At 44.8% G+C, this 18,396-nt stretch overlaps 1 protein-coding gene across 7 annotated transcripts in view; it reads right to left on the bottom strand.

Moving 5' to 3' along the window:
* LOC139365064 (dynamin-2) overlaps window positions 1-18,396 on the bottom strand; it is a 35,802-nt gene that overhangs the window by 10,374 nt on the left and 7,032 nt on the right. For 3 of the 7 annotated variants that reach the window (XM_071102420.1, XM_071102422.1, XM_071102419.1), the window contains 14 exons: window positions 10,256-10,329; window positions 9,924-10,073; window positions 9,500-9,703; window positions 9,063-9,161; window positions 8,829-8,989; window positions 8,387-8,529; window positions 8,171-8,306; window positions 7,928-7,995; window positions 7,275-7,413; window positions 4,255-4,341; window positions 3,765-3,835; window positions 2,550-2,603; window positions 2,277-2,328; window positions 1,081-1,092 (listed from right to left, as the gene is read on the bottom strand). In XM_071102420.1, coding sequence (XP_070958521.1) covers window positions 1,081-1,092; window positions 2,277-2,328; window positions 2,550-2,603; window positions 3,765-3,835; window positions 4,255-4,341; window positions 7,275-7,413; window positions 7,928-7,995; window positions 8,171-8,306; window positions 8,387-8,529; window positions 8,829-8,989; window positions 9,063-9,161; window positions 9,500-9,703; window positions 9,924-10,073; window positions 10,256-10,329 — 1,450 coding nt within the window. The remainder of the gene's footprint in view (window positions 1-1,080; window positions 1,093-2,276; window positions 2,329-2,549; window positions 2,604-3,764; window positions 3,836-4,254; window positions 4,342-7,274; window positions 7,414-7,927; window positions 7,996-8,170; window positions 8,307-8,386; window positions 8,530-8,828; window positions 8,990-9,062; window positions 9,162-9,499; window positions 9,704-9,923; window positions 10,074-10,255; window positions 10,330-18,396) is intronic. The other 4 variants (XM_071102424.1, XM_071102425.1, XM_071102423.1 and 1 more) reach the window with 3 other exon arrangements.

Genomic DNA, 18,396 nt, shown 5'->3' with positions numbered 1-18,396 from the left:
TACATTAGATGTATGGATATAAACACATTACAAATCATTATTAAACCCAATTTATATTACTTCAAAATCAGATTTGATCAGAGTTATTTTATGTAAATTATAATCATTGATTGAATCATGAAGCCCCCCCCCCCCATGCCCTTCTACCATCTACTGCCACCCTCTGGTCCCTGATTGGAATGACAGTCACGTGTGCTACTAACATATTGTTATAGTGATGATTGGAATATTGAGTTGTGGAAAGTTGACATGCCACGATAAGTTATAAAGAGAGAAAACATCAAGAGGAGATTTCAATGACCCCAAAAGGATGAAAATGTGAACCTCTAGTGTATGATTGTTGGTGATTCATGTCTCCTCCCCCATTCCTGGAATGTTCAGGACCCTTCAACAGCAAGGCAAACTGTGGCGGTCACTACTTAAACCCCTGGACAGGGCAGCATGGGTAAGGACCAAAAGCAGGAGAACTGACACCAGCCACTCTCACATCCTCCCAACTCTTCCATAGTCTTTCACAGGTAATCACAACATTACACTTCAGTGTGATTCAAGAACGTGACAAAAAAATACAACAATTCTGCCTGTGCTTGGACAGAACTGGTTTAAACAGGTTTGAGAGTAAAGAGTAAATGTTAGTAATATTACTATCTACTTGTCCAATTAAATGCAATTGCTGTCTTGTTAAGTGAAACCAATAATTATTGAGCATAACCCGGATGTTATTGAGAAAGCCGTTACCGATTACGGGTAAGGGGTAAAGCCGACGAGAATTACATCTCTACGATACGACTCTAATTGATCTCTGGTTTGCCATAAGTCTTGAGACTTTGAGACTACTACCTTCTCCAGCTCGCCCTCTCTCAGTCCCTGTGGAGTAGGGAAGATATGACGAGAAAAAACAGCTCATTGTTTTGAAGAGGAGTTCTGTACACAGGAGTAACCTGGAAGAAGATGTCATTACACCAATTCCCATAACCTCCCATTCTTTCCTAAGTGTCAGATGTCTGGCCTCAGTTCTCCTGCTCTGGTGACCCCTGCTGACTCCTAACAGGGTGTGGCTTGGATCTGTGGGGTACTTACCAGAATCTCACCCTGCAGGGATGGGAGGGGGGTTGGGGAGTGGTTAGGGCAAAAGATGGCAGGATAAATCATAGACCAGGGAAAAAGGGGGAAGCAAGCAAGCCAGGGAGGGAGGGAGATGGGGGAGTGGCAAAATGGGTAAGGGGAGGAGTGTGTGTGTGTGTGTGTGGGGGGGGGGGGGCAGGAAACGTTTGAAATGGTAGAATGAAAGGTTTGAAGGTGAGAGACAGAAATGGAAGGAATCCATGAGACAACCGGAAAGATGGAGAGAGAGGTTGAGGGATAGAAAGAACGAAAGATGGAAGGAGAGAAAAGATGGAGACAGCGAGAGATAGAGAGGGAGCAAGAGAACAAGAGTTACATGCAATTAGATTTCCTTCAAGTACCACACATCGGTTATTTGATATTGGTTGCTTCATTGAGCGAAGCTGGGTCCCATGCACATTCTGAATTACAATACAAAAATTAGTTGATAAACATAAAACAATTCTATGATTGTTGCTTTGCTGTTGGGTATCAGGCCTTGGTTGTGTTGTAGTGCCGTGCAAATAGTGATAAAGTAGGGATAGTTGTAGTAGAAATATAGCTGTGCATTTCCTATGCAGGGAAGCAGGGAGGGCTTGAATGACTCTAGTCTAGGGCAACTCTCCCCTCGCTGAAATACAGTGTTAGAAGGTATTTCTATAGGATGCAATGTATATCCTAGAAAATATGTACCCTTACTAGGTTTCCAGGAACCTGAGAAGTGCACTCCATAAGTGTTGATGACATTGAAGAAGACATAACATAGTCACATGATTTCAGGTATTTAGATATCACATCAATAAAGACTTCAAAACACGTTTAGAACTGTTTGGATGACACAGGAAGAGAGGTGCCAGGTTTATAACACAGTGGCCAAGGAGGAAAATTAACATCGGACTTAAAGACAGGATGGTATTTGGCCATGATTTGGAGGGGTTATCTTGAAGCTACTTATGCTTAAGTAAATAAGTGCTGTGAGATTGTAAGTGTCAGGTTAGGTTACTAGTAGTTGAGTCTATTAATTGATAGCATAGGGTCAGAGGTCAGGTATGTTACAACATGTAAACATGATAGAGGGGGAAGTGTCAGTCTGGGGAAGCTTAATCTGGGGGTTGATCAGATTGGGAGGGCTGGGTAAGTAAGAGGGTGGGAGGAGGAGGGACTAGGTGTACCTGGTTTGGAATGGCCCTCTTCTTGTTCTGATGTATATTTCTCTGCTGGGCACTGTTAGAAAAGGACAGGTTCAGACGGAAAAAACACATTCAAAACCACAATCAGCATCAACAATGTTTGGGTAATAATGTGTATTGATCAATCAAATCATTTAACAGCTATCAAACCTGTCCTACAATTCAAGTTATCAAACATAGTCATGGGAACAGTGGGAGTGGGGTCTGGGGGAACGGGCGGAGAGGAAGAGGGACACCCGATTCGTGACAGCCCACCTGTTGTTGCCGTACCCTGGTGGGCTACCATCATCGTGCCTTCTGAAGTCAAGACTGAAAGTGACGCCACGAGAGACACGTTACCACCCCTACCTACCTGACAACACTTCTCAGCAATCCATCAACCCATTCTCCATGCGGATGATTGGAAAGGAACCCGCACGGCATTCAGACCCGCAAGGGGCAATGCTATGTTACGTAATCAGATGCATACCTCAGGCAGAGGGAAGAGACCATAGAAACAGAAGTCATTATATTTCTATGGAAGAGACTTTCAACTCAGCTAGCTACATGCTGTGCATCCTACAGTAATTGCTACACTGGAGACAGTGTAGAGGGCAGAGGTCAACGCATGTCAAGCTCTGGCAGGACATCCAGTATGAGTGTCTAGGGCTAACCTATCAGCAAGATGCAGGAACTAAGGATTCCAAAACACCATGTTATTGGTAATAACCAACGCAGTCAACAGATAAAAACTCCACTCAAACTCACTCAGTTCAATCCCTAAGCACACAACAAATAAGGGTCCTTGAAAATATAAAAAAACAGCTCCAGAGAGACAGGGTAAGAAAGGGAGGGTGCACAACCTAGCATGCTTGATTCAGCTCATTAGAGGCAGAACTAACCGTGACGGTTAGCAGAGCTAGATCGACCTTGTCTGACCCCTAGCCTCCCCTCCCCTAGAGCGTATTCTACGGTGTTCTAACCACGTTCATTGATCTGCCTTCATGGTGGATCAATCAGACTGACCGAGTCACAGCTGGTTTATAGCCTGTAGATCAAGGATCCACAGATATTGATCCTAACAAGGGGCTGTAATACTCACAAAAGAAGCGGTAATTGTGGTTTATAACGACAGTGGTCTCTGTTTCTTTGGGGGTTGTGATAAAGTGGCCAAACCGCGATTGAGGTATTGATTGTTTCAAGTCTATAGGGAATGGCACTTACTGTAGGAATAACTATCAAGCACAGGCAGTCAGGCACACAAGCTTATGGGACTCTACCCGATCCATGTTCAGCAGAGTTCAGTTCAGTCCATGCCCAGTTCAGCAAACAGTACAAATCTGGCTTTGGGCAGTAGTGAGTTAGTCTGGTGCCCAGGACTACATCACAACCACACCTTCAGCTGGGAGCTGAGGCACGAGCATTAGGGAGAGAGGGGGAAGAGGTGCTTGGGTAAAGGGTGTGGTGTATTAGGGTGGTGGGGGTTCATACTTGGCGAAGCCTATGAAGTCCTCGTGGTTGGTGTTGATGTAGGACAGCTCAATGTCAATCAGCAGCATCACCTAGAATGAAGACAGAGCTTCACTATGACAATAGAGTTCATTTACATTCACTTAGTCGCTGAACAGACGTCATTTACAATCCGCGCATCAACAACCACTTATCACAATCAGGCAAAGCCAGTCCTAGTACAGAAAAGACAAGTGCAAGAAAGGCAAGTACAAACAATATATTTCAAATGGAGAAATATATTTCTTAAATATTATTTATAATATTTCTTAAAAATCTCCTGTTGGGAGGGTTTCTCTGTCAGTGGTCAGGTCCTGCATTAAAAAAGCATCTCAGAGTAGGAGTGCTGATCTAGGATCAGGTCCCCCTGACCATATCATCGAATTCATTATGATCTAAAAGGCTGAACTGATCCTACGTCAGCACTCCTACCCAGAGACTCCTCGTAAAAACAGGGCCTAAATGCACTGACCTGGTCCTTGGTCTTGCCCTCTCTCTCTCTGACGTAGGTGGTGACGATCCTCTCGGTCTCCTCTCTCAGCCGGGGGTAAGAACCCAGCTGCAAGGTTATACAAAACAACTGCAACACTGACCATATAGACAAAGAGAATCACTAGCATACACTAACACTCTGGCATGATTATCCAGGCAGACCTACCTCCATTTACATATACAACAGACAGGAGATGAAGCACATACACTAACACTCTGGCATGACTATCCAGGCAGACCTACCTCCAGTTACATATACAACAGACAGGAGATGAAGCACATACACTAACACTCTGGCATGACTATCCAGGCAGACCTACCTCCAGTTACATATACAACAGACAGGAGATGAAGCACATAAACTGAGTGGACAGAACATTAAGAACACCTGCTCTTTCCATGACAGACTGACCAGGTGAAAGCTATGAAACCTTATTGAAGTCACCTGTCCACTTGAATCAGTGTAGATGAGGAGAGGAAACAGGTTCAAGGATTTTGAAGAGGGTGAATGGGCAAGACAAAATATTTAAGTGCCCTTGAACAGATTATGGTAATAGGTGCCAGGCGCACCGGTTTATGTCAAGAACTGCAACGCTGCTGTGTTTTTCACGCTCAACAGTTTTCTTTGTGTATCAAGAATGATCCACCACCCAAAGGACATCCAGCCAACTTGACACAACTGTGGGAAGCATTGGAGTCAACATGGGCCAGCATCCCTGTGGAACGCTTTCAACACCTTATAGTCCATGTCCCGACAAATTGAGGCTGTTCTGAGGGCAAAATGGGGTGAAACTCAATATTAGGAAGGTGTTCTTAATGTTTATTACACTCAGTGTGCAGGATAGGGGAAGGACATAGGCATTCAGCAGTGAATATAGTAATCATATTAACTACACACACACACACTCCTTAAATGGGCATGCACACAGGATGAATGTCTGTGATCTATGGCATAAGGGCAGCGCTTTCAGCCTCAGCTGGGAATGACCATGATGGACACCTTGAGGAGTGATGTCATGATGATTAGCTCTAGTTGACTGGTCAACCTTTAAATGGATCAATGGCTAAAATACATAGAAACATTTAGGAAATTAGATCATTCAACCTAAAAAAAAAATATTTTAAAAAGTAAGTTAACTTACAGTTGACACTATTGTTTTCCTGTGACAGTAAACAATCATTCCAAGCTGACGGTGATTGCTGATATTATTTCATGTTAGTGAAGAACAGATCAGGAGAATGAAGAAGAGGGTGAAGGACAGAGTGAAGGACAAATCCTTTCTTCAGCTGAACTAATACCAGAGGTAGAGTGACAGTGAAAGGGATGGACTGTGGTGGGTCTTTGAAATGCAATTCCCCCCTCCATCCACAAGATGGCATGGTTGTTGAGCAGCACTGTTGCTATGGCAACGCCCCCTCTAATGGGCTCTGATGTTCTGGTAGACAGAGGTCTGGGTCTTGAGGAGGAGGGGAGATGGAGGAGGCAGATGGAGGGAGGAGGCAGATGGAGAATCAGTCTTAATGTGCTCAAATCAAACAGGGGCACGGGTGAGGGGCTGCTGAAAGGAAGTTAAGATGCGCTGCTTAAAATTCAGACGTGATTTGCAAGTCAATGCTTGATTGGACACGTGTGGCTTGGACAAAAGGAGAGGATGTGTGTGGCGAGGGAGGGATACACACAATCCAGGCACTGAGGAGCGATGGCGTGGGGGATGATTAGGATAGGTTGCTGATTGGAGCGCGGTGGAAGAGAGGTGCGAGGGGAACAGGGACAGGCATTCAATCACAGATGAGAGGATACGCTCCAGAACACTCGCTCTCTCTTCCTTCTCTTCCCCCCTCTTTCCTGTGAGGGGCGAGGCTGCTCTTGGTTACCTTGACGGAACACTTCATGACGAGCGCGGTCAGCTCGGACACCACCAGATCCACACATTTCAGGCTGGGCTCTTTCAGTTTGAGGATCTGCTTTTTGACTATGGCCTCGAAGGCCAGGTCAGGGGTGAACAACCCCGTTCTGAGGGGGTACGTAAGTGTAGGGGGGCAGCATAGAGAGAGGGATAGACAGAAATAACAAGAGGCGAGAGAAATACAGGAAAGAAAGAAACACAAGAAGATTCTTAGTTTAGTTAGTTGTCAAAGTAGAAATCTCGTCTCTAGAAACACAAGTAAAGCAAGAAGATAAGGACAAGCCGCAGGCTTTCACATCCTCTTCTCTTGACAGGGCAGTTCTTCTCAAACTAGGTATATAATATAGATATGTGGGCACATATTCAACTCACAGTGCCCACATAACTAACACCCTAGCTATGTCAGTCCTAAGTGTGTATCATTCTTAGACAGATGAGACCTGCAGCTTGTCCATGTGAGACCAGTGATGCTCGGGGAATGGCCATCCCCAACCATCCCGTCTCCACGACGACGACACCACAACCGTCACAAAACACGACAGCGGCACCTGGCACACAGGCTAGCTGTGGCGGGCTGAGGGGGAGTCAAACTGACCCCATATCTGCCCCATCCAGTCCTCTGGACATACACCACACTAAATCTACACAAGTGTGTATAGCGTGTTTTTATTTTATTTATTTAACCTTAATTAACACATTTTTATTTACAATGACGGCCTACACCAGCCAAACCCGGACGACACTGGGCCAATTGTGCGCCGCCCTATGGGACTCCCAATCACGGCCGGTTGTGATACAGCCTGGATTTGAACGGAGATGCAGTGCCTTAGACCGCTGCGCCACTCGGGAGCCTCCGGGTGGTTACACAGTAGACGTTCTGATTAGGGCCAGGAGTTTTTATTTACTACCTAACTACATGACCTGACTGGAAAATCTCTGGGCCCTAGTTGTGCTATCTAAAAGGTCATAGAGGCCATGGATGGACAGCTGTTTTGGAGCAGAGTGGGTCAGTGTTGTGCCCCCCCCAGTGTCGCCCCCTTGTGGCCAGGCTGGGTCGGGACAGGACGGGAGTCTGGACACCAGGCTGCAGTACCTTGTTGGTGCACTGCCTGACTGTGTTGATGAGCTCCTGAATGACAAGGTCGATACATTTGATACAGGGCTCTTTCAGCTTAATGATCTGCTTTTTCACAATGGCCTCAAACGCCAGGTCGGGAGTGAACAGGCCCGTTCTGAGGACGCACAAAGACACAGACGGGGGGGGGACAGAGATAAGGAGACGGACAGACAGGGATAAACAAACAAAAAACTGACAGAAGTAGGACGACAGACAAGTTATTGTCCAGAGAGATAGCATACAAACAGACAAAAGCAGATAAAGACGAGTCAGTTCAGAAAATGAGAAAAGTACATATTAAAAAAAATTGAATAAAAGATAATAAAACAGACATTCACAGACAGAAATAAGGAAGAGAGCAGAGCCAAGGTTATCAGCATACAAACACGAAATTAAATGAGTTTAGATTTCACATCGAACAACAACAACCATTTGAGTGTATGATAGGCAGTTCTGTGGGAGAGTGATCTGTGGGCATTTTAGGCTAATTGCTCTGTGATTGCTAAGCATGCTGTGGGTCAGTTTTGCATGAAAGGAGGAAACAGAGAGGGTTGACAGTGAAGAGGAAAGAGCTGAACACAGTGGTGGTGATGTGTGAAGATACAGGACGGCCCCTCTCCTCCACTTGCCTGACACCATGGACATTCTTGATGGCATGACTGATCTCCCTCCTCAACTCCTTCTCATCAAACACAATCTGACAGAGAGAAAATAAGAAAGAACAAACAATAGAAACACTGTTAATCCATTCTGCACTCTAAAATTCACACTTCTAAACAAGTCAATCAACTGTGGTCAAAACAGTCAAGCAGGCAGATGAACTTCTCTTGTGGAAATATTGTGACAGTGAGTATTGAGACCGCAGCGCTCACCTTGACCAGCTCGAAGGGGAAGCGCTCGTGGAAGATCCGGTTGATTTTGGCACCACCCGACAACTCTGCTGTGTCCACCTGGTCCCCAGAGCCCTCGATACGCTTCTCAAAATCCACCCCAAACTGCTGCACCATCCTGGGATGAAAGACAGAGAGTCAGGGTCAACTCTGGAGCTACTCATTATGGTGGTGTGTGTGTGTGTGTCCTCTACTCACTGCAGCAGGGCCTTGGTCTTGCGTGTGGGGTCGTCAGGACGGAAGTTCTTGTACTCCTCCACCTCTTTCTCCAGGGAGAGCACCTGGCTCTGCAGCTTACTGCGCAGCCCAGGCAGAGTGTCCCTGATGTGGTTGGTCAGTTGCTGAGGAGAGAGAGGGACACCGTGAGTGAGGGAGGAGAGAGAGGGACACCGTGAGTGAGGGAGGAGAGGAGGGAGGGAGAAGGAGAAATGGAAGGGATAGAATGAGCGAGAAGGAGAATAGGAGGGGAGAGAATGTATAGTGAATGAAAGAGCAAGTGAGTTTCAAGAAACATTAGCCTGGTTTAAGATCTGTTGGTGCCGTCTCTCGAGTTCACAAGAAAAGAAAACAACTGATCTGGAAGTCAGACTAGAACATCAGTGTAGAATAACAGAAAGGTGAATGTTGAGTAATCTCTCACCTGGTTTAGTTGTTTCTGCAGGTGTGGGGTGCCCATGCGCTCGGCCATGTGTCTGTAGCCCGGGTGAGACAGGAAGAACTTCCTCTCAGCAGCCAGCGCAGCGCGGATGTCCTTCCTGCCATCTATGTCCTTCTGACTGCGGTTCACCACGCCGATATAACCTGGAGAGAGAGCGCACACTTATTCCTCTGCAGTCAATGAGGTGTGTGTGTGTGTGTGTGTGTCTCCCCTCACCTCTACGCAGAGGTAGCAGTTTGTTCTCCAGGATGTCTTTAGCATCCGTCCCTTCGTCCATCAGGTCCAGCTTTGTGATCACGCCAATAGTGCGCAGACCTGAACAGAACCAAACAGTTTTCATCTCATCATATTAATCCTGACTACTGCCTGTCCACCATCCACCCAGCCTTCCATTCCTCATCTCCTTCAATTCAATATTCTTATTGGACAAGTCCAGGTACTGCGTCAATGTTTCAGTCTATTTGGTGCACCAAATGAACACCACCCAGAAATCAAGTGCCCATCCTCATCCTTTGGTCCTGGGAGTTCCAATAGAGAACCAGTACAGCACCACTAGGCTAGTCCCTTACCCTGTGGGTCCACCTCCTAGTCCCTTACCCTGTGGGTCCACCTCCTAGTCCCTTACCCTGTGGGTCCACCTCCTAGTCCCTTACCCTGTGGGTCCACCTCCTTGGCAATCTTGAGGGCGTCGGAGTTGGCCAGGTCCTGGTTGGCGGGGGTGACGGCCAGGATGAGGCAGCTCTCCTTGGTGATGAACTGCAGCAGCATGTCCCTGATCTGGTGCTCTATGTCCAGCGGCTGGTCCCCCACTGCCACCTTAGTCATCCCCGGCAAGTCGATCAGAGTCAGGTTTAACACTGAGGGCGAGATGGAGAGATGGAGGGGGGGCGAGATGGAGAAGGTTATGACTGTTGCCATGTAGACTGTATGATGTGTGTTACATTGTGTATACATGTGTTTGCTGTGCTTTTATGTGTGCATGCGTGTGTGTGTGTGTGTGTGCGCATACGTCCAACTGAACGTGTGCATGCATATGTTAAAATTAACAGCAAATGAATAACTGTTGGTGAGCATTACCGTTAGGGGAGTAGACCCGGAGGTTGATGGGGATGGGGGAGATGCCCTTGTTGGAGCCTGTGATCCTGTCGGTCTCCGCCTCAATCTCCGCCCGGACCTCTTCAAAGTCCACAAACTTCCTCCCTTTACAGTGTAGGAACTCTGCATACTCTACAGACACGACAGAAAGAGAGAGCGAGACAGACACAGCGAGCGAGACAGATAGAGAGACAGAGAGAAGAGAAGAAAGTCTTTATCAGGATACAGACAGTGTTGTTGAGTGGAGGAGGCAGGTCCATGGCAGCAGCAATGAGGACAGATAAGGCCATGGTTGTATGAGAATTCAGACTCACCGGCTTTGTTAAAGCACAGCTGCAGGATCAGAGGTCTACGGGTGACAATGCCTGATCCTCGAGGAAGAAAATCCCTGAGAGAGAGGAGGGAAATTAAATTAGGAAAAAATTAAGTGAGGGAGAGAAAGAGACCAAGAAAGTGAGGGGGCGAGCTCCAGACAGACAGAAAAAACAGAGAAAGTCAAATGACTCAGTACACTAAAAGGTCCATTTCCTCACACTATATCCTGTGCGAAATAGATGAGCATGGGGAAATGTCACACTTCATGACCCATCTGTCAACAAATTAGAAGTGACATTAAAGTAATTTGGTCTCATGATGCCCCTGAAGATCAATTCATTTGCTCAGCCATTTTGTTGCCACGGTTACATAGATTTAGGTAATGTGGCGATTTAGAACGATGCACTCTGTCACTCGTGGTTTCACAGCACGACGGAACAGGGGAGAGCCTCTTGATGAGGATGCAAGGCGAGGCGCATATATTCAGTAGAATATTTCAAGTGATTGTGTGTTGCAAGCTGGCTGTGTCAATATGTAAGATACCGCCTAAGATAAGATTACGCCCATAGTAGCCTTGATACTTGACATTGAGCTGAAGTATATTTAATACATTCACTTATCTGACAATTAAGATGATTCATTAGTCCTAGCCAGTGCACATTGAACATAGATAAACTCCCTTTTTCAGGACCCTGTCTTTCAAAGATATTTAGTAAAAATCCAAATAACTTCACAGATCTTCATTGTAAAGGGTTTAAACATCGTTTCCCATGCTTGCTCAATGAACAAACAATTAATGAACATGCACCTGTGGAACGGTCGTTAAGACACCAAAAGCTTACAGACTTTAGTCAATTAAGGTCACAGTTTTGAAAACTTAGGACACTAAAGAGGCCTTTCTATTGACTCTGAAAAACACCTAAACGGTCCCTGCTCATCTGCATGAACGTGCCTTAGGCATGCTGCAAGGAGGCATGAGGACTGCAGATGTGGCAAGGGCAATAAAATGCAATGCCCGTACTGAGAGACAACTTAGACAGCGCTACACGGAGACAGGACAGACAGCTGATCGTCCTCGCAGCGGCAGACTGTGTGTAACAACACCTGCACAGGATTGGTACAGCTGAACATCAAACCTGCGGGACAGGTACAGGATGGCAATAGCAACGTTCCAAATTACACCAGGAATGCACAATCCCTCCATCAGTGCAAATACTGTCCACAAGTCCAGCTGAGAGAGGCTGGACTGAGGGCTTGTAGGCCTGTTGTTAGGCAGGTCCTCACCAGACATCACCGGTGCCTATGGTCACAAACTCACCATCGCTGGACCAGACAGGACTGGCAAATTGTGCTCGTCACTGACGAGTTGCGGTTCTGTCTCACCAGGGGTGATGATCGGATTCACGATTATCGTGGAAGGAATGAGGGTTACACCGAGGCCTGTACTCTGGAGCAGGATCGATTTGGAGGTGGAGTTCGTCATGATCTGGGCCGGTGTGTCACAGCATCATCGGACTGAGCTTGTTGTCATTGCAGGCAATCTCAACGCTGTGCGTTACAGGGAAGACATCCTCCTCCCTCATGTGGTACCCTTCTTGCTGGCTCATCCTGACATGACCCTCCAGCATGACAATGCCACCAGCCATACTGCTCGTTCTGTGTGTGATTTCCTGCAAGACAGGAATGTAAGTGTTCTGCCATGGCCAGCGAAGAGCCCGGATCTCAATCTCATTGAGCACGTCTGGAACCTGTTGGATCGGAGGGTGAGGGATGGGGCCATTCCCCCCATAAATGTCCGGGACCTTGCAGGTGCCTTGGTGGAAGAGTGGGGTAACATCCCACAGCAAGAACTGGCAAATCTGGTGCAGTCCATGAGGAGGAGATGCACTGCAGTACTTAATGCAGCTGGTGGTCTCTCCAGATACTGACTTACTTTTGATTTTGACCCCCCATATTTACACGTTAAGTTTTCTGAAAATAAACGCAGGTGACAGTGAGTTTCTTTTTTTTGCTGAGTTTATTTGAACTTTAATCTGACAAACATGGGCCTACAGTGCAGACAAGCATGACCATGTGCAACTGTACATAGAGTTGTTTCTTTCTTGTGTATATTTTGTCTGTTTCCCTCTTAAAAAGTGACAGACCATCACCAGGCACCAGTCAGGACCATTCCAAACCCAACAGCCCAATTGAGTCATCTCTCAGAGGGGAACACATACCCTACAACCACCAGCCACCACACCCTGCCTCCCCGGCACTCTCCCACTCTGGGCTGGGGTCCTGCCTGCCTGCCTACTGTAGCTTCTAGCCTGATTTTTGGGGCTCTCGAGTGGCGCAGCGGTCTAAGGCACTGCATCTCAGTGCTAGAGGAGTCACTACAGACCCTGGTTTGTTTCCAGGCTGTATCACAACCGGCCGTTATTGCTAGTCCCATAGGGCGGTGCACAATTGGCCCAGCGTCGTCCGGGTTAGGGTTTGGTCAGGGTAGGCCATCATTGTAAATAAGACTTTGTTCTTAACGGACTTGCCTAGTTAAATAAAAAGGTTAAATAAAATAAATAAAATGTGCAACAGAAAACTCCCTACATCTGCTGGTAATAACGCTGAACTCTGGGCCTGGTACAGCACAGTCTAACAAGGCAAACCTACCTCCCTCCTCCTCTTTCTAACCCAACATCTAACGCCATATGCAGAAAGACACCGGAGGGAATGGAGATAGCTTCTAGTCTAAAGCAGACTGACTATATGTCACACACAGGACAATCAGGATGGAGCCATACTGTTGACTATTACAGAGGCACTCACACTATAGACTAGACCTGTTGAACAGTGGGAACATTCTGGATGGCCTGAGTTCAGCACTGATGTTGTGTGCTGCAGATCATGTAGAGTGTTTTGTTTGTCATAGAGAAAACCAGCCTAACTGGGAGAGTGGGATGCCAGTATAGAAAAGCTCTGGCAGGGGGTGAGAGAGATAGGGAGAGGTGGAGAGAGAGGGAGGAAAAAGGGAGATGGTGCGTGAGGGAAAGGGAGATGGGGCATGAGGGAATAAGGAGAGAGGGAATAGGAGAGAGAGGGAATAGGGTAGCGGGAAATTAGGGGAGAGAGGGAGATGGAAATGGGAAAGCAAGAGCTGGACTTGCCTAAGTGGAGTGGACACAGAGAGCAGACTGAGGACGTGTTGAGAGAGGGAGCTGAGGAGCAGAGGGCTGACCTCTCCAAGTGTTAATGTATTATAGAGGTCGACCGATTATGATTTTTCAATGCCGATACCAATACCGATTATTGGAGAACCAAAAAAGCCGATACAGATTAAAAATCGTCCGATTAAAAGAAAATGTATTTGTAATAATGACAATTACAACAATACTGAATGAACACTTATTTTAACTTAATATAATAAATCAATAAAATCAATTTAGCCTCAAGTAAATAATGAAACGTTCAAATTTGGTTTAAATAATGCAAAAACAAAGTGTTGGAGAAGAAAGTAAAAGTGCAATATGTGCTATGTAAGAAAGCTAGCGTTTCAGTTCCTTGCTCAGAACATGAGAACATATGAAAGCTGGTGGTTCCTTTTAACATGAGTCTTCAATATTCCCAGGTAAGAAGTTTTAGGTTGTAGTTATTATAGGACTATTTCCCTCTATAACATTTGTATTTCATTAACCTTTGACTATTGGATGTTCTTATAGGCACTTTAGTATTGCCAGTGTAACATTATAGCTTCCATCCCTCTCCTCACTCCTCCCTGGGCTCGAACCAGCAACACAACAGCCACCATCGAAGCAGCGTTACCCATGCAGAGCAAGGTAAACAACCACTGCAAGGCTCAGAGCTAGTGACGTTTGAAACGCTATTAGTGCGCGCTAACTAGCCAGCCATTTCACTTCAGTTACACCAGCCTCATCACGGGAGTTGATAGGCTTGAAGTCATAAACAGCGCAATGCTTGACGCACAACGACGAGCTGCTGGCAAAACGCATGAAAGTGCTGTTTGAATTAATGTTTACGCGCCTGCTTCTGCCTACCACAGCTCAGTCAGATGCTTGTATGCTCAGTCAGATTATATGCGACGCAGGACACGCTAGATAATATCTAGTAATATCATCAACCATGTGTAGTTAACTAGTGATTATGATTGATTGTTTTTTTATAAGATAAGTTTAATGCTAGCTAGCAACTTACCTTGGCTTACTGCATTCACGTAACAGGCAGTCTCCTTGTGGAGTGCAACAAGAGAGAGGCAGGTCATTATTGCGTTGGACTAGTTAACTGTAAGGTGGCAAGATTGGATCCCCTGAGCTGACAAGGTGAAAATCTGTCGTTCTGCCCCTGAACGAGGCAGTTAACCCACCGTTCCTAGGCCGTCATTGAAAATAAGAATGTGTTCTTAACTGACTTGCCTAGTTAAATAAAAGTTATGAAAATAAAAGCAAATCGGCGCCCAAAAATACCGATTTCCGATTGTTATGAAAACTTGAAATCGACCCTAACTAAATCGGCCATTTCGATTAAATCGGTCTACCTCCAATGTATTACACTAGTTATACATCCCCACCACTCTCACTGGACCCGTCCTCCTCTCCATTCACACACACTTCATCAGTTCAACTGGACAAAGACAGACAAATGATCACAGTATCACACAGATAGTCAGAGACACGGCCAGAACAAGATACTTCTGTGAGTACATGCACCTTGTGCACAGAAGAAATACATGACCTAACACACACACACCATATCCACAGAGATATACAGCCATAAAAGCCCCCACTAGAAGGGAAGAGAGGACATGTGGGTGCATGTCCATTATTGATGTGCTGTAAATGATAGAGGAGCTGAACAGATTGTGTATCATTCTATGCATTATGAATAGGCCAAGCAAAGACCAGCAGTCTCTGAGCCTCCCTCTTTCAATGCTGCAGAAAATAGATACAATGAAAGAGAAGGGTCAGACAGAACCAACATTGAATACTCCCCTGCCTCTGATCTACCTCTCACTACCAGGGATTCCACAGCCATCAGGGTTGGGGTGAATTCCATCTAAATTCAAGATCAGGGTTTGAATAGGATCCCTATGGAATAAATCTACTAACAGAAATGGAATTCTTCCCAACTTCAACCCACCCTGACTGTTATACACTGAGGCTGGAAGCAGCCCAGCATGGTCTGGTTCAGAGTAGCCTATGTACTGTAGTAGACTGGATGACAGTAATAGACTGACTGGCCTATTAAAATATTCTCAGCTCTGCAGTAGACTACTTGACTGTGTTTTGGAGACTGTGTCCCTGGATTACTGTAGTCGACTGTGTAGTAGATGTGTTCTAGACTGTCAAATCAAATTATATTTGTCACATACACATGGTTAGCAGATGTTAATGAGAGTGTAGTGAAATGCTTGTGCTTCTATCAAATAGTCCCTGGATGACTGTGTAGTAGACTGTAGGGTTGGGCGGTTTCCAATGTTCATACCGTCATACACTTCATGTCCCTTTTTTCCAGGGTATAGAGTATTACCGGAAGTGCAGACAAGGGGCGCCATTTCAAAATGTATATTTTTATTTATATTTTGGGGCGCACAAAACAATTTAGGCAACAGGGATGTTGATCCAGGAGGGAATTGAATGTCTCTGCTGAAACCAAGAAGCTTGACATCTAGCCACTTAGCTAGCCAGTTAGCAAACCAAATGCATAGCGGTTTCTCTGAGCTGGATATCATTTATTTGACGCATCTTAGATTTCCTATAGTTATGCTTAACTTATAGTTCTAAGCAATGTTCTTACATTTTGAGGGAAATGTGCAAATTTCAGGTCAGCGGAGTGCAAATTTGAACATTGTCGAAATTCTGTGCAACTTCCGGCATGCCTTACTGTGAACATGGAGGCCGTACCCGCTTAATAATGTATGCCTGCCTACCAGAGTGGCCTATCATTAAAAACAATGGAGAGAAAAAGCATCCCATAACATTACGGAAATAGCTGTTCTATCATTGTCTACAGTAGCAGCAAATGTGTGGTGTTCAGTTTGGGCATACAGTGGTTCGTCCTTTAAAAGTTGCATCGTACAGCGGCGCAGCTTGCATGGTGCCGCAGAATTCTATGGTACGTTATTTAAGTGTGAACCACTGGTACCATTAATGCTAGTTAGTGCTAGTTTGACCACCAGAGGGCATCTTTGAGAAGCATTTGATAGCCTTCAATAGTGGCTGTACTAGAGAATTGAAAACCTTTTTGTAGAACATAGTATATGGGAATGATATTAAGAAAATGCAACATTTCTGAAAATGGTGTTTCTATTCCAAGAAAAACAAAAAACCCTCTGGGTTTCCGTTAGGGTGGAACCAAAAATTTGGCGCTGTACAACGTGATGGTTGGGAGTAGGCTACAGTACTGGGCTATTTAGCTAAAGAATCCCCGTGTCGTGCTGGCATGCGAGAAACCGGGGTTCTATTCCCCGACGGGGAGGAAGGAGTAGGCTGTTCTTGTAAATAAGAATCTAACTGATTCCATGTGTGTTATTTCATAGTTGTGATGTCTTCACTATTATTCCACAATGTAGAAAATAGTACAAATAAAGAAAAAGCCTGGAATGAGTAGGTGTCCAAACTTTTGACTGGTACTTGGTTAATTAATATTATGGTGTTTCTATTCCAAGAAAAACAAAAAAAAAACTCTTGGGTTTCCATTAGGACAGAAAGGAAAATACGGCGCTGTACAACGTGAGTACAGTACTGGGCTATCTAGAGAATCTAGCTAAATTTAGCTAAAGAAGGAGTAGGCTGTCCTTGTAAATAAGAATTTGTTCTTAACCGACTTGCCAAGTTAAATAAAAAGTTACACTAAGAACATAACATTTTCTAATTCTAGTCTAACCAATACACAGAGATTCAGAGAAAATAAAAATCTCATTGATATATCAAGAACAGTCCCCGTGCTCGTCTCAGAGCAGCGGGAATGGTTCTAAAATAGTTGTAGGCTATTGCTTCAAATCCTATTGCTTCTAACTTCAATACGCTCTTTAAATAAATAAGACCTACACCACTTTTATCAGCACATTACTCAACACTAGTGAGACTCACATCGTCTACGGTAGGCCTACATTATATAAAAAATATGACATGACTCTCCGCCAATATTTACATATAGAGGATTGGAGGAATCTAAATGAAAACCAAACGCCACCTCATGGGTCTCCTGGTGGCGGCCGGCACGGGTATCGAACCTGCATCTGTAGCAAAGCATTTTGCACTGCAGGAGCCCCCATCCACTCGGGGATCCCATCCACAATATATCAAAATACTGAGAGGTGTTGGTGAAGGTATAGCCCATAATCAGCTATTATAATACTGTACATGGTGTGCAGGCCAAAACATTTCTTTATTAAAAGACTATGAAAAAGCATGTTGGTACTTATTTATTTTGATCCAAAGCCATGAATGAGTGAGTCACTCAGCTTTATGTAGGTGCTGGTCTATATGACTGTCATCAACTTGATTTTTATATATATTTCGTTAAAAAAAATGAAAAAAAATGAGGGATTGTAATCTGAATAAAAAGGCTAAAATAATATTTGTAAATTCCAAAACATTCATTTCTGTTTTTAGAGGGAGAGAAACACTGGTCCAATTGTGCGCTGCCCATAAAGGCCAAAATATAGCCCTGCTAATATACTTTATGGTGCTTTACAACGTGACCGTATGTGTTTGAAAGAGTATATTCCAGTAAACAACAATTTGTTTACCTTCATTAGACAACTTTGTTCCAATATTTCTGTAATTCAGGGATATTTATTCCCATAGTAATTCGTTATGGATCCATAACTAAACAAACATTGCCATTTGGAAAGAGTATTTTTATCACTATTTTGTTAACGAAAGCATTATTAGTTACATTGTTTTAGTTTGAACGTGCAGACTGGCACTAAGAACAGAACAACGGGAACGTTTCCCTAGTAAGCGCCATTATGAGTGCAATGCCCCTTGGGAACCAATATATATTGTCCTGCTAATAAGAGGGTTAATAATAATATATCTATGAGAATATTCAACAGGCTTTTATATCATTCTAAATTAATAATAATCGCTTTGTTTAAAAAAAATAACAATATTTTGGATATTAGTTTTCATATTACGTAAAA

Source organism: Oncorhynchus clarkii, chromosome 13 (genome assembly GCF_045791955.1).
Source record: "Oncorhynchus clarkii lewisi isolate Uvic-CL-2024 chromosome 13, UVic_Ocla_1.0, whole genome shotgun sequence".
In the NCBI taxonomy this organism is placed as follows: Eukaryota; Metazoa; Chordata; class Actinopteri; order Salmoniformes; family Salmonidae; genus Oncorhynchus; species Oncorhynchus clarkii.
The sequence above is the reverse complement of the archived record's forward strand: the minus strand, read 5'-3'. Positions and strand labels throughout refer to the sequence as shown.